The following is a 16,114-nucleotide window of genomic DNA, read 5'->3' as shown; positions in this document are numbered from 1 at the left end:
TAAACAAAATTGACAAACCTCTGGCCAGGCTCACCAAGAAGAAAAGAGAGAGAACCCAAATAAACAAAATCAGAAATGAAAAAGGAGAAATCTCAACTGATACTGCAGAAATACAAAATACCTTAAGAGAATACTACGAACAATTATATGCCAACAAATTTGACAACCTAGAAGAAATGGACAACTTCCTAGAAATATACAGCCCACCAAAATTTAATCAAGAAGAAATAGATAATTTGAACAAAGCAATCACTGTAAGTGAAATGGAATGTGTAATAATAATAATAAAAAAACTCCCTACATACAAAAGTCCAGGACTAGATGGCTTCACAGGTGAATTCTACAAAAAATACAAAAAAAAATACAAATAACTTATCCCAATTCTTCTCAAACTCTTCCAAAAGACTGAAGAGGATGGAACACTCCCAAAGACATTTTATGAAGCCATCATCACCCTGATACCAAAACCAGATAAAGATACCACCAAAAAAGAAAATTACAGGTCCATATCTTTGATGAATATAGATGCAAAAATTCTCAACAAAATATTAGCAAATCAAATCCAACAACACATAGAAAAGATCATATATCACAACCAAGTGGGGTTCATCCCAAGTTCACAAGGATGGTTCAACATACACAATCAATTGATGTAATACACCATATTAACAAAAGAAAAGTCAAAAACCACATGATCGTCTCAATAGATGCAGAAAAACCATTTGACAAAATTCAACATCTATTCTTTTTTTTTTTTTTTTTTTGTGGTATGCAGGCCTCTCACTGTTGTGGCCTCTCCTATTGTGGAGCACAGGCTCCGGACGTGCAGGCTCAGCAGCCATGGCTCATGGGCCGAGCCACTCCGCGGCATGTGGGATCTTCCCGGACAGGGGCACGAACCCGTGTCCCCTACATCGGCAGGTGGACTCTCAACCACTGCGCCACCAGGGAGGCCCCAACATCTATTCTTAATAAGAAAAAAAAATCTCTCACCAAAGTGGGTATAGAGGGAAGATACCTCAACATAATAAAAGCCATTTATGACAAACCCACAGCCAATATAATACTCAATAGTGAAAAGCTGAAAGCCTTCCTGCTAAAATCTGGAACAAGACAAGGATGTCCACTCTCACCACTTCTATTCAACACAGCAATCAGACAAGAAAAAGAAATAAAAGCTATCCAAATTGCAAGGGAAGAGGTAAAACTGTCACCATATGCAGATGACATGATACTATACACAGAAAACCCTAAGGACTCCATACAAAAACTGCTAGACCTAATAAATGAATTCAGCAAAGTATCAGGATACAAGATTAACATTCGGAAACTGGTTGCATTTCTTTACACTAACTATGAAATATCAGAAAGGGAATGTAAAAAAACAATACCTTTTAAAATCACACACACAAAAAAATAAAATACCTAGGAATAAACCTGACCAAGGAGGAGAAAGACTTATACACTGAGAACTATAAGACATTAATAAAGGAAATTAAAGAGGATTCAAAGAAATGGAAAGATATCCCATTCTCTTGGATTGGAAGAATTGATATTGTTAAAATAGCAATACTACCCAAAGCAATCTACAGATTTAATGTGATCCCCATCAAATTATCCATGCATTTTTCACAGAACTAGAATAATCCAAACATTTATATGGAACCATAAGAGATCCAGAATTGACAAAACAATCCTAAGAGAAAAAACAAAGCAGGAGGCATAAGTCTCCCAGACTTCAGACAATACTACAAAGCTACAGTAATCAAAACAGTGTAGTATTGGTACAAAAACAGACATAGAGATCAATGGAAAAGAACAGAGAGCCCAGAAAAAAACCCACACACATATGGTTAGTTAATCTTCAGCAAAGGAGGCAAGAGTATAAAATGAGAAAAAGATAGTCTCTTCAGCAAGTGGTGCTGGGAAAATTGGACAGCTGCATGTATATCAATTAAGTTAGAACACACCTTCACACCATTCAGAAAAATAAACTCAAAATGGCATAAACACTTAAACATAAGATGACACCATAAAACTCCTAGAAGAGAGCATAGGCAAAACATTCTCTGATATAAATTGTACAAATGTTCTCTTAGGTCAGACTCCCAAGGTAACAGAAATAAAAAGAAAAATAAACAAATGGGACCTAATCAAACTTATAAGCTTTTGCACAGCAAAGGAAATCATAAAAAAAAAGAAAAGCCAACCTATGGAATGGGAGAAAATCTTTGCAAATTATGTGACTGACAAGGGCTTAACCTCCAGAATATACAAGCAGGTCACACAACTCAACAGCAAAAAAACCAAACAACCCAATTGAAAAATGGGCAGAAGACAGTAGACATTTCTCCAAAGAAGACATACAGATAGCCAGTAGGCACATGAAAAGATGCTCAACATCACCAATTGTCAGGGAAATGTAAATCAAAACTACAATGGGCATGAACTTATATATACTACCAAATGTAAAATAGATAGCTAGTGGGAAGCAGCCACATAGCACAGGGAGATCAGCTCAGTGCTTTGTGACCACCTAGAGGGGTGGGATAGGGAGGTTGGGAGGGAGACGCAACAGGGAGGAGATATGGGGATATGTGTATATGTACAGCTGATTCACTTTGTTATAAAGCAGAAACTAACAACACCATTGTAAAGCAATTATACTCCAATAAAGATGTTAAAAAAAAAAACTACAATGGGGTATCACCTCACACCGGTCAGAATGGCATTAATTAAAAAGTCTACAAATAACAAACGTTGGAGGATGCGTGGAGAAAAGGGAACCCTCCTACACTGTTGGTGGGAGTGTTAGTGCAGCCACTATGGAGGTTCCTCAGAAAACTAAAAATAGAATTACCATATGATCCAGCAATCCCACTCCAGGGCATGTACCTGGACAAAACTACAATTCAAAAAGATATATGCACCCCTATGTTTGTAGCAACACTATTCACAATAGTCAAAACATGGAAACAACCTAAATGCTCATCGACAGATGACTGGATAAAGAAGATGTGGTACATACATACAATGGAATACTACTCAGCCATAAAAAATGAAATAATGCCATTTGCAGCAACATGGATGCAACTAGAGATCATCATACTAAGTGAAAAGTCAGAAAGAGAAAGACAAATACCATATGATATTACTTATATGTGGAATCTAAACTATGGCACAAATGAACCTACCTACAAAACAAACAGACTCACAGACATAGAGATCAGACTTAGGGTTGCCAACAGGGAGGGGGGAGAGAGAGGGATGGACTGGTAGTTTGGAGTTGGTAGGTGCAAACTATTACGTTTAGAATGGATAAACAACAAGGTCCTACTGTAGAGCACAGGAAACTATATCTAATCTCTTGGGATAAACCATAATGGAAAAGAATTTTTAAAAAGAATGTCTCTATGTGTATAACTGAGTCAATTTGCTGTACAGCAGAGACTGGCACAACATTGTACATCAACTCTACTTCAATAAAAATGGAAGGAAGGAAGGGAAATTGAAGTGACTGAACTTGGTGACTGATTGGATGTGGGGAGTGAAGGAGAGAGGAAGAAGGCAAGGATGCTCCCCGGTTTTCAGGCTGAGCAGCTGAGTGGATGGTGGTGTCCTTGAGGGAGATGAAGATCCAAGGAGGTGGAGTGTGTGTGGAAATATGAACCTCTTTTGAACATGCAGCATTTGGGATGGATGCCTGAGATCCACATTCTTTCTTCTCCCCATTCCAATCATCCCAAACAGACGATCTCCTCTGTTTCTCTATCCTGAATCATATGAAGAATATCCTGACCTTTCATATGACGAAAGGTCTAGAAAGAAACTTAGGAAGCACATAGACGAATCCCCTTCATTCTTTGCCAGAGGAAACTGAGGGAGGGAGGGAGTTTAGGGGGCTTCCCCAAAGATACGCAGGAAAACACCCCCTAACGCCATAGGCCCTTTCTGGCACCCTCTAAAACATGCTCTGCATTCTTGCCTTTCACAGTTTTCATAATCATCATCTTAACCACTTTTCCTGAAGGTACTCATTCAAACATGAGAAATCTTTAGCCTCCTTACCAACGGATGCCTCTGAATATAAAAGCCATATACTTGGAAAAGTAAAAATAAATCAGAAGAAGTTGAAAAGGTCAAAGCAATTCACCTCTGGTCAAGTTGCTCATAGGAATCTCCCATTAGTCAGTTTTCATTACAATTACTTAAAAAATGACAAAGCATTGAGTCCATTATTTTTTACAGTATGAATTCTTAAATCTCTACCTCTATACATCACAGTTTTAATTATCTGTCATACAGCTCCCTTTAACAGTTCACTGTTTAAACAATGTTGGTAGGATTTGCAATAATTTTTTTTTAACTGGGTGAAGCAATAAAACCAATGGCTTTTGCTCAATGAGCTTCCATTTTTATAATCTGCTAAAGTAAAATGGTAGATGTCAGACACAATGTGATATTAAGCAAGGGTATGAAACCAAATCCTTGACCCAACACAAGTAAAAGAAAAGGCTTACCTGAGGCGGGTGTCCTTAAAGGTGTCAAGGTAGGCAGGATAGCTCCATCTGATTTTATTCCCTTTACATCGAAGCTCTAGAGTTTGCCCTGCCATCAGACTCAGGGTTGCAGCGGGTTTCTGAAAGCGACCTTTATTTATCATTTGCATCATTATAGACTTTGTCTTTGGTGTTGAATCAGCGGAGTCCCTGTCCTTTATTTTAGGAATTTTGGGTTTCACCTTTTTGTTGGTAGGCTTGATTCTGTTCTCTCCGGGCTCCTTTGGATGCTTGTTCTTGGGAGGATGTTGACCAGTAACTGGTACAAACATGAGGAGAGAACAACAGACTTTGGTGGTTAACATACCCAGAGTCTTCAACCCCTGAAACAGATCGTTTTTCATATCCCTCTCCTCCTATGTCAAAGTTATTTTCAGGAATAATCATTATTTTCTTGGTTCATTCTTTAGCTCTAAACCAATTAGTAACTGAAAGGGAATCAATTTCAGCTTCCAAGATTTTGTTCAAACTCAGCAAAATATTGCACGTATGAACTGACATTCACACTTCCCAAACAAAACAACTTTTTCTTGTGGTTCACACTCAGTCTCACCAGCTCTAAGGTGGTACCCAGAATGGTGGACCTGAAGCCTCTCAAGGTCTGTTTCTGGTCCTTGCCATCTCAGTGCTGTCGTTGTTTATTTTGAACCAATTGTTTAAACCCAGGAATATGTAGTCTCCAGGGAGTGGAGACACAGACTACACTGCAAGCACACTCAGAAGATTTCAAACCATCACAAACTTTCTCCCAAATGAGTACGTACTGTGGCGCCTGTGTGTGTCAGGGTGGACAACATCCATGGCTTAGTAAGAAATAAGTACTAACCCTGTGTTCATTTAAAGCATACATACACATTATTAAAACTCAGTGGTAACTTTAGCAAAGGTTTAGAATTTAGCCAACAAAATACATTGGGGGGAGGAGTATTTTATCACCAACATCGTTGAGAATTGCTGGCAAATGGTGGTAAGAACTGATGACCTTTAAGTCCATTTTCTTACTGCTGTTTTTCCCTTCTCTACAGACAATGCTGCCCTGCCCTTGGAATACCTCTGGCTTCCAGAAATCTCAGCTGTCCACCCAGCCCACATGGCCATATGCTGTGTCCACCCAGCAAAGAGGAGGAGACTTGGCAATTCATTTGCTCCACTGTCTGCATCAGCTCCAAAGTGACCTTGCTATAAGCCCACAGAATTATAAAACGTCCAAACTTACAAGATCCTGAGAGATCATTTAAGGTCCTCATGTTATACATTTTAGAAAATAATAAAGGAGGCCTTAAAAGTTAAACTGCACAAAGCTGGCTAGTGACAGGATGTGAAAGTAAAACTCAGGTCTCCTCACCCCCATTTCACTACATGAGGATCAACAGTCTGTAGATATTTTGAATAGATAACTACACAAATCTTGACCAGTTGAGGGAATTACAGGGCATTTGTATAAAATGGGGAAATGTGATAAATCAGGAGAAAAAAATTTTCCCTCTTTGATGTTCGTATTTATTTATCTAATGTTACCTTGGTGTATAAAGGGCTCGGGTGGTCAAGAGTACAGAGACACTGAAATTGGGATCAAGAGACAGAAAAAGGCAAGTGTTGCAAGCTCTCACACCAGCAGACCAGGCTGGTGACAAATTGAGGTGAGCCAGGTGGGCCTGGAGAGGCCACGCCCTCCCAAAGGGACAGCTGCCTGGAGGGAGAGAGTGTCCAGGGTTACAGGATCTGATTTCTCACAGGATGGCAGAAATGCAGGTTTCCTGATTTATAAATGTTAGAAACTTGATTTTTTAGAAACTTCAGGTCTGACTCTCTGAGGTGAGGAGGCAGGCGGTGGTTTTCCTACGAGGGCTGGGGATGACCAGGAGGGGACAGGAGAGGGGCTGCCAGGACCGCTCTGTCTTGATCTGGGCTGTTCACATGGTGTGTGTGCAGTTGGCGAGCGTTTCATGGAGCCACCGTCTGATGATTTGTACCCAAAACTCAGCTGACGTGGACTCAACTGTGTAATGATGAACTTGGCTTCTTTTGAGTGTTGCCCTTTGAAACAGGAGCCATTTGGCCTCCACTCTTGGTTCAGCCCTGCCCAGACTCTGGAACCAACTCCACTGTGAGCTCAGTATCAACAGCAAGTCCTTGGCACGCGGCCTTCCTTTGGGTGTGGCTGCGTCGCGCCTGAGCCCCGCGAGCCTTTCCATGACTCCGGGTCCATCTGTGACCTCTCCTTTCCCTGGGTCTGAGTCTCTTCTTATCTCCCATCCTTCCTCTACTCTGGTTCCTCTGGGTCATGGGCCCTGCTGAGCTTTCTCAGTCCTTCCAGGGAGCAGGACTGTGCCCTTGAGCCCTAGTCTCCAAGGCGAGTCCCAATACCTGCTGTTTGTCAAGACTTCCCCAGACCCTGCACATTTGGTTTATTTATGCCCGGAGTCCTAATGACAGAGGGGGGTGGGCGGGGTGCCCATGCACACATTTCCGCAACCTCCCAGAAGGAAAAGCACTGCAATCGTTGGGAACATATTAGACCCACAGAAATATTCTAATCCAGCAACACCAATTGTGAAGCATAAGCCTCACTGTTACAATAGGTAAAAGTCACTGTCTTTTTCTTAAGGCAGAAATTAAAAGCCTACCATGATGCTGTCTGAGTCATCTGTGCCCTGCAAGCATTTCGGTCAAACTATGCCTGTGAGAGTCATGGACCTCTGGATTGATGTCTAAATTTGGTGTTTTTTCTTCATCATGAACAGGAATTCAAGCTATTGGAAATGACAACAACTGTCTGTAAATCCTAGGGAATTTAGGCAGCCCATGCAGTTTCCCTGATTCTAAGCTCTCAGATCCCGTGTGCTGATGCTACCCAGCAATATTCGATTAACTAGTTATGGATATTATGCCTTCAAACAGGTGTTCTCATCCCTGAAAAATCATTTGACCTTTTGACCAAATAGGCCCATCAGTCGGTCCAGCTGCTTGACCGTGGAACTGGTCCATGGTTTGACAGTGACGACACACAGTCCAAAGAGCCGGACCAGTGGTCCCACGGACAAGTCCTAGGACTGAGCAACTCCCAAATCCCATGTCTATCTTTTTCAAAGAATGACTCTTCAGGCTAACTAAGTAAATTAGTTATTTTCCAAAGGCCTAAAAATGGACATATATACACTACCAAACGTAAGGTAGATAGATAGTGGGAAGCAGCCGCAGAGCACAGGGAGATCAGCTCGGTGCTTTGTGACCGCCTGGAGGGGTGGGATGGGGAGGGTGGGAGGGAGGGAGATGCATGAGGGAGGGGATGTGGGAACAGATGTATATGTATGACTGATTCACTTTGTTATAAAGCAGAAACTAATAAAAAAAAAAAAAGAAAAAAAAAGTATACGAATTTACAATGTAGATATACAAAAGTGAAAGTCCATTACCATTGCATTTTTGAGATTATGGCACAGTATATTTTAGAGAAATAAATGACAAAATTCACACACCATTAAATGTCATTACAGACTTTAGGTCCTGAAGTCATTGTTGACTTACTGTGTGACCTTGGGAAGTTACCCTCCCTCTTACTTTCCTCATCTGTAGATTGAGAATTATATGGTAATAATGACTATCTCATGGATTGCTGTGGGGATTAAACGAGTTAATATGTTTAAAATGCTGAGACCAGTGTCTGACCCACAGTAAGTAAGCGTGAGCGAGGTGCTGCTTGTTTTGTGGTTGTCTCATAATGTCTCAGGGTGATCTCCATGATAAACTTGTGATGGAGGTAAAGCAGCTCATTATTTTTCCTAATTTACAGGTGAAAAATTGAGACCACAGATGCCAAGTAGCTCACCCAAGGTTACTAAGGCGGCAGTGAAAAACCAGATCTAGAGTCTCTTTTGGTTCGTCTTGTTGCTTTCAATTCACTCAAGATCAGCATTTTCACTTTATCTGCATGAATCTCAGGCACAGCACCATTATCTAAGTGGTTTCTTTGTTTGGTAGGTCACAGGCTTTGACAAGGAGTTCCAAGTCAAACAGAACTTGATGCCCGGGATGAGGGCACAACCTTCCTGGAAGGGCTGGAGATGCTTTTCCAAGGCATACATTACAATCCCCAAGTGAAGAGATGCGGGTCAAAAAACATCTCCAAAATGAATGGGTAAATGCTGCACAACCAGAAGTACCTAGGGCCAAGGGCTGTAATTCTTCAGCATCAGCTGAGGATTGATTGCAATCAAAGCTTATTCAATAAAGCTGACCTGACTATTAACCTCTCTAATTCTATCAGACTGTGTGGGAGGAGAAAATAAATTCATTAGAAGAATCACTGACAGCTGCTTAGATGCGGATTCCCTGGAAACACAGGCATTCACATCAAAGACCTGAAGCTGTTCGCTTTTTTCTCTCCATGGGCAGTTAAGGGGAAAGATCTGACCTGAGAGCAGCATCTAAATATCTGCACTATAAATGTTCTGGGTAGCTCAGGGCTTCCCCTAAGCAGTTGTATAGACTGGGACACCCCACTCTCGTTTTTCCATTCCTCATGAAACACCCCATAGGAACACATATACTTTTCCAAGAACAAATATGAGAAGTTGAGAAAGCAGACAGTAGGGAGGTAAAAACGTAGCAGGATGAGAGCCTCTTTTCCCTACCCCCGCTGGAACCCCACTCCAAAATACCCTCAATATCATTGCTTAAAGTATCATTTTCTTATGAGAGCAACTTCTAAGATTAGATACTTCTATTTCAGGATAAAGACCTTAGATTGATACTTTTTTTTTTAAAGCATCCATCAGAACACAGCTCATCACACTTTGTTTTTGAGATGTAATTGACAGCTCAACTAACATATTAGTTTCAGGTGAACAACATAACGATCCCATATAGCTCAACTAACATATTAGTTTCAGGTGAACAACATAACGATCCCATATAGCTCAACTAACATATTAGTTTCAGGTGAACAACATAACAATCCCATATTTATATATACTGCAAAATGACCACTCTCTCTTGAAACACTTTATTCGCTTGGCTTCCAGGACATGGCACTGTCTTGGTTCTCGGTCCGTTTGGCAGCCTTCCTCATCTTCCTTTCCTGCCTGAGTCCAAAGGGCTGAATCCTTGCAACTCCTCAGTCTCTAAGTGGCCTCACCAGTCCCCTTGGCACTAACAGTATTTATATGCTGAGAGCTGCCTTGTTCCTGTCCTCACTTTGCCTCTAAATCCAGATCTGAATATTCTGTCGCTTACTCAGCACTGCCACTTGGAAGGCTAGTGGGCATCTCAAACTGGACGTGTCCACACTGAACTCTAGATGCCCTTTCAAATCAGCTCCTTCCCCGATGTCCCTTTATCGGCAAATGGCAACTCTATTCATCCAGTTGCTCAGAACATAAACCTCTGAGTTGCACAGGATTCTCTTCCTTCTTTCCAAAGCCACGTCCAATCCAGCAGCAAACGCTCTTGGCTTTGCCCTCAAAATAGACCCCGAACCCAGGTTCTACTCCCTACACCCACTGCAACCACTTTCACCTAGACTGCAACCACAGTCCTCCCCTAGACTATTAAAAGAGCCCCCTACGCAGGCTCCTGGCTTCTACCTAAGCACACCTACCTTTGAAAATATAAGTTAGACCATGGGCACTTCTCCACTGAAGACCCTCCAGTGACTTTCATCTAATTTAGAATAAAGCCTAAGTCTTCCCACACCTGACAGGGCATTGCCAACTCCCGTCTCACTTCTCACGCTCCTTCAGCCACAGTGAACACCAGGACACCTTGAGGCTCATGCCCTTGGCTTCGTGGCTCTTCTTTCAGACAAGCAGCACCTGCTTCCTCCCTCTCAGCTGGCCTCTGACCCTCCTATCCAAACCCCACGCACACTGCCATCAGCAGCCCTCTCCATCCTCTTTACCCTATCTTATAGGTTCAGCTGTGTCTCCAAAAAGATACACTGAAGTCCTACCCCCTGCAAGTGGTGAATGTAACCTATCTGGAAATAGGATCTTTGCAGACATAATCAAGTTCAGATGAGGTCATTAGGTATGGATACCAAGGGGGAAAGGTGGGGTGGGATGAATTGGGAGATTGGGATTGACATATATACACTATTGATACTATGTATAAAATAGATAACTAACGAGAACCTACTGTATAGCACAGGGAACTCTACTCAATGTTCTGCGGTGACGTAAACGGGAAGAAAATCCAAAAAAGGGGGGATATATGTCCATGTATAGCTGATTCACTCTGCTGTGCAGTAGAAACACTATACTCCAATAAAAATTTTAAAAAAAGATGAGGTCATTAGGATGGGCTCTAATCCAATAAGCCGGTGTCCTTATACAGAGACCCACACACAGAGGAAAATGCCAGATGAAGAGACACACAGAGGGAGAAGATGGCCAAGTGACAAGAGAGGCAGAGATTGGGGAGATACAGCTGTAAGCCAAGGAACACTGAGAATCGCCGGCCGCCAGCCAAAGCTAGAAAGAGGCAAGGAAGGATTCGGCCCAGGGTCTCAGCAGCAGCATGGCCCTGCTGACACCTTGATTTGACTTCTATCCGCCAGAACTGTGTGAGAACTAAGAACCTGTAGTATCTTAGTTTGTGCTTGGTTACAGCAGGTCTAGGAAACTAATACATCCTGATTATTGATTTTTCACGCCGCTTATCAGTTCCTGAAATGTTATCTTTACTTGTTTGTTACCTGTCCTCTCCATTAGACTACGAGCACCGCAAGGGCAGGGCTTTACAACCTTGTACGGGGGCAGCCATCAATCCTCAGAACTTCTCTCACTGCTCTGGCTGGCACACTGCCCGGTCTCTCTGTTGCCCCTAAACTTTTCTTTTTCAGCTCTAAGAATCAGAGATGATTTTGTATGTCAAACACACAGACCAAGATCCTAAATGCTTCAAAACATTCATTATTTGCACTTGTGAACAATGAGAGTTTCTACAATTTTTTCATTATAAGGTTCTCTGAACTAATTTTTATCCTTTTTCCAAGGAATAAATTGAGTCACAATAATGATGCCGAGTCCTGGTTAGGACTCATTTTCAGTGTCACTCCCCTTACCTTCTTAGAGATCAGGCTGTTTTGCCCTCACATCATAATGAATCTCTTTAGTTTCCCCAGAAAGGGAACCTTCACAGGACCGACAATAAGCCCACGTTAGACTGAAGATCAAATTAGTATTGATCAAGGGTCTGGCGTGAGATTGACAAAACAGCAGTAACAAATCAATATTTATACTTCATCATTTGCTCCCAACACTGGGTAAAAATATGTAGATAACAAAAGCTGGCAAGGACCTGTGATGTTGTACTCTTTCATGTAAAAATAGCAGCACCGTATCAACAAACACAGTGGCATGTATTTCATACAAATGCTGAAAATCAGGTGCCGTGAGCCACGTCTGGCTCTAAGTGGCATCTTGGGCCTTTTATTAACTGTTTTCATGCCTCACTTTCATGCCACAAGAGTGGCATGCCCTTCCAACTCCCACTCTTCATGAGAAGAAATAACATTACTTCTAAAAATTTAAAGCATTTTAGAATGAAGCCAGGCAAACTTTGCTGGGTTAGAGCAGATGTACACCCAGCATACGCTTACAGGGAATTCTTTTACTATTAGAAAGCCTCTCCTAGAAGTGAGCAGAAAGAGTGAAAGGCAGTGGGAGAAGTTGAGTCATGGGCCTGTGTCTGGCGTTTGTGCTTCGGGATGACCAGGAATGCACCATATTCCGACTTGTTAATCAGGGGCTGGCACTGGAAGGGCACCCCACCTAAGTCACTCTCAGTTCCTGGTCCCAGCCAGCCACGTGATAACTCAAACCCGAGAAAACATTCTTAATAGGTTTAGAAAAACTTATATACTTTACTGAAGCAGATTTACTTTTCTAATTATGTGTTCAATATTTTATTCACAAATAGTTTATGCTATATATTTTACTTTTTACTTTTAAAAATAAAGCCATAGTACTATTATCACATCTAAAATTTATCAATTATTTCTTATAAAATATTCAGTCTGTGTTCAACTTTCTGATTGTCTCATAAATCTATACTGTTTGTATAAATTACATTTGACAAACAGATGCTAACTGATTCAGGCAGCTGTTTGTAATCATGGTCTGGGCACACATTAGCTGGGAGAGATTCAGGAGGCAGAGGCTGAGGCTGCCTCCCGAGCCCCTGCGGCAGGCATCTTGGGTGAACTGTGTAACCAAGAGAATGGGCCACTTGAAATTATTTTGTCTGACCGTCTCTTGCTCTATTCAAAAAGTGATACCAAATACTACATTTCCATCACTTCAGCGATCACATACGAGGACCTGCCAGGAGCAATTTAATATTGTATTTTACACCCTGAACTCACGCCAACTGCTCTCTAGGCAAAGAGGACCTGTTCCTCCCCGCCCCTCCCCAGGATAAGCACTGCCTACACTTTATCCAGTAAGGCTCTAGGCTTAAGGAGCCTCACGTTCAACTTCAAGTCCCACAACCATTTTGGACTTTGCAAACCAGAATGTGGTCTTTTTCTGGCCAATGCTTCTAGTTTCATGGGAAAGAAAGGAACTGGTCAGGACTGAGTAGTGGATAAAAGATGTGAGCCAGGGTGAGCTGGCCCCAGCGGGAGGTTGCATAACAGCAAAAGCTGCTTTTCAACCAAAACCAGCAAAAAGAGTGACTGCAGAGCAGAATTCCAAGGGAGATTTCAGGATACCAGGATGTAACAGATACAAAATATACTGCACGAATAACACCAATCGAAAAATAATGGAGCCAACCAATTAAATGCCAACAGAAATATAGATAATAGACGTAGAAATACACACACACACACACACACACACAATAAAGTCTGGCCCTGTGGTTGTGAGTCTACACAACAGGGTGGGCCCAGGACAGGCACACATTCAAAAAAGTTCAGCGGCACAAGGGCCCCCATATGGTTCACATAAAACCATGTCCTTCATCTTCTCCCCTCCAATAAGATAAGTGTAACAGCTGTGGGTTTTTGAGTCGTTTGGAGGTCTGATACCCAGAAATATCTGGTCTAAGACTTAGGCACATCTCGCAGGATTCAAGCCCACGCTGGTTTAGGAAAGGAATCTAGGACTGCAGGTGGGGCAGGAGGACTCTTCGAATTTTGCAAAAGGCTCAGTTTAGGTGGCACCCGCCCTCACGAGCAGAGACCCGGGGCGAACGCCGCGCGGAGGTGGAAACGATCCGCCGCTCCCAGACAGACACGTTGACACTGGGGGCTGGACCAGGGGCTGCCTGGGGTTGTTCCGTTTGCCGGCTGCCGAGAGCTTTCCAGGAGCGCAGGAGCGCTTCTGGTGGGGATCCTAAGGGTCAGAGCAGCTGCCACCGTCCCAGGGGCTCCGAGGGGAGGTGGAGAGAGGGAGATAAGGAGACCCTCCTGACGGGGGAGGGGGGGCAGGTGCACGGAGTAGGGAGAGGCTCCAGGGCTGGGCCTCGGAAGGTCTAAAGTTAGAAGAAGACCCGGAGGACGACGAGGGCTGGTGGGGTGGGGTGGGGAGGGGGGCAGTCCGGGATCAAGTCAGGGCACAAGCCGGGTAGCCCCCCACGCAGAGTAACTCACCGTCCTCCAGCGCTTCGTGCGCCAGCAGAAGACCCAGCAGCAGCCAGACCTTCATCTTCAGGGCGAGGGGTGGGGCAGAGGTGCGGGGGACGGCAGGTCCGGGGCGCGCGGAAAGCGCAGGGCGAGGGCAGGGGCGCCGGGGGAGGCGGCGGGCGAGGGGCGGGCGCCTGGGACGCCGCAGCTGGAGGATTCGGTTTCATGAGGAGGAACAGATCTGGGGGGAAAGTCTGGGGCTTTTTTTTTTTTTTTTTTTTTAATTCTCAGTGTAATGTAACCTCTCCTGCCCCCTGGCGGAGCCGTGAAGCGCTGCGCTTTTTCCCGGCGCCGAGGGCGAGGGCTGAGGGTGAAATGTCAATTACAGCAGCCACTCATCGAGTTCCCCCAACGCTCGGCGTTTCACGAAATTTACCAACTTCAAGCAGGCCCCGCGCAATCCTGCGGGTACCGAGCGGGTCACATTTAACCGTAGCTGTCCAAAATGTCACCAGCGCTCTCCCCACCAGCTCAAGTGCAGCCATAATGCTCTGTAAAAAGCGCCGCCTAAGTATTTCTCTGCATCCCCAGCAGGTCTCTCACTGGCTCTCACTAACAAGACCACTGCCCTCGGTTACCCCGGCTCTGCACCCAGCCCTGTACCTGCTGGACACGGCGTCTATCTTGCAGCTGAGACGTGAGAGCCCTGGGGCTTCAGTGGGGAGGCTGCTCTGCCTTCAGAGGGGCCCACGGCAGGCCAGCTCCTTCCCCGGTGCCTGGCGGAGGTTTTGGAGAAATGTCTCCTTCCTCTTTTATTCCGAAGTCCCATTGCCCTACATACGACTCAATTTAAGCGTTCAGGAGGGACTGTGCCAGAAAACAGATCCAAGCAAGAGCCTCAGGGGCCCCTCCGGAGGCCGAGAAATTGACACCTTGGCGTTCCCTCTTGTGCTGGGGACTGGGGTTCCGTCTACGCCTCCTGTCTCTCACTCCATACGCCCCCACGTGCTGCGGGCTCTCCCTGCCGGCTCTGCGTCAAGGCCGCCGCACTTCGCCATCCTCCCTCCCTCCCCGCCCCGGCTCACGATGTTGCCGTCTGTCATCAGCAAGGGGCCACAGCCTCCTGGTGGGTCGCCCTGCCCGTCCTTGCACCTCAATCCATTCTTTCTCCAGCTGTTAGACTGATCTTCAAATGCGACTCCCAAAAAACTCTGACCCGACTAAAAACCCTTCAAAGGCTCTCCAGCAAGGCTCCTGCTACAGAGTTCTCCGGCCCCGGGGCTGGGGGGTGGAGGCACCTACAGCTCCGCCGCCTGCTCCCCGGTCCTGCCCGTCACGCCAACAGCACGCTCCCAGCGCCCCCGGCCCAGCGCCCCCGGCCCAGCGCCCGCGGGGCTCCACTGCTCCCGCTGCCCCCTCTGCCGCCGAGTCCCCTTCCTCCTTCCACCACCCGCCTGCCCTCTCGCCACCCCCAACCCCTGGCCGAGCTCATCCTACAAGGCTCAGCTCAGACCTCACCTGCTCCGGGCTGGGCTAAGCGCTTCCCTAGTACAAATACTTCATGGTAGCAGCTGCAACAAAATGCAGGATTTAGCGGTGAATCTGGTTGTGCTTCTTTCTCCTGCCTCTCCTGAGTTCAAGGGCAAAAAATGCGTCTTATTAAATTTTGCATTCTACCACCAGTTTCTGGAAAGTAATACTCATTAATTAGGAACTTACCGTGTTCCACACAGAGCATAAAACCCTCAACATGCATTTCTTGTTCCTTGTATCAACAACAAGGGAGGCTGTGTGGTTAGTTTCGGCCCCATTTTATGGATGAGGCGGCCCAAAGGCAAACTGGTACGAAGTCTTAATCCAGGTTTTGTCTGACACCCCTGTCTCTGGGTCGAACCCTCACTCTACCGGTTAAAATGAGCTGTTGAAATCACTAGAAGTGAAAGCTTTCCAACAGGGCCCTCCTGACCATAAAGTCACTCCTCAGAAA

The 16,114-nt window shown here is 44.7% G+C and overlaps 1 protein-coding gene across 1 annotated transcript in view; it reads right to left on the bottom strand.

Moving 5' to 3' along the window:
* Positions 1-14,212, bottom strand: part of PDGFRL (platelet derived growth factor receptor like) — a gene marked incomplete at its 3' end in the record, with an annotated part of 46,483 nt that extends 32,271 nt beyond the window's left edge. Inside the window, exons 1-2 of the mRNA XM_079726849.1 lie at positions 14,155-14,212; positions 4,521-4,818 (exon numbers count right to left, since the gene is read on the bottom strand). Coding sequence (XP_079582975.1) covers positions 4,521-4,818; positions 14,155-14,209 — 353 coding nt within the window. The 5' untranslated portion in view covers positions 14,210-14,212. The remainder of the gene's footprint in view (positions 1-4,520; positions 4,819-14,154) is intronic.
* Positions 14,213-16,114: the final 1,902 nt, after the last annotated feature.

The sequence above is a fragment of the Hyperoodon ampullatus genome (assembly GCF_949752795.1).
Source record: "Hyperoodon ampullatus genome assembly, chromosome: 20".
In the NCBI taxonomy this organism is placed as follows: domain Eukaryota; kingdom Metazoa; phylum Chordata; class Mammalia; order Artiodactyla; family Ziphiidae; genus Hyperoodon; species Hyperoodon ampullatus.
This window is presented reverse-complemented; position numbering and strand designations above follow the sequence as displayed.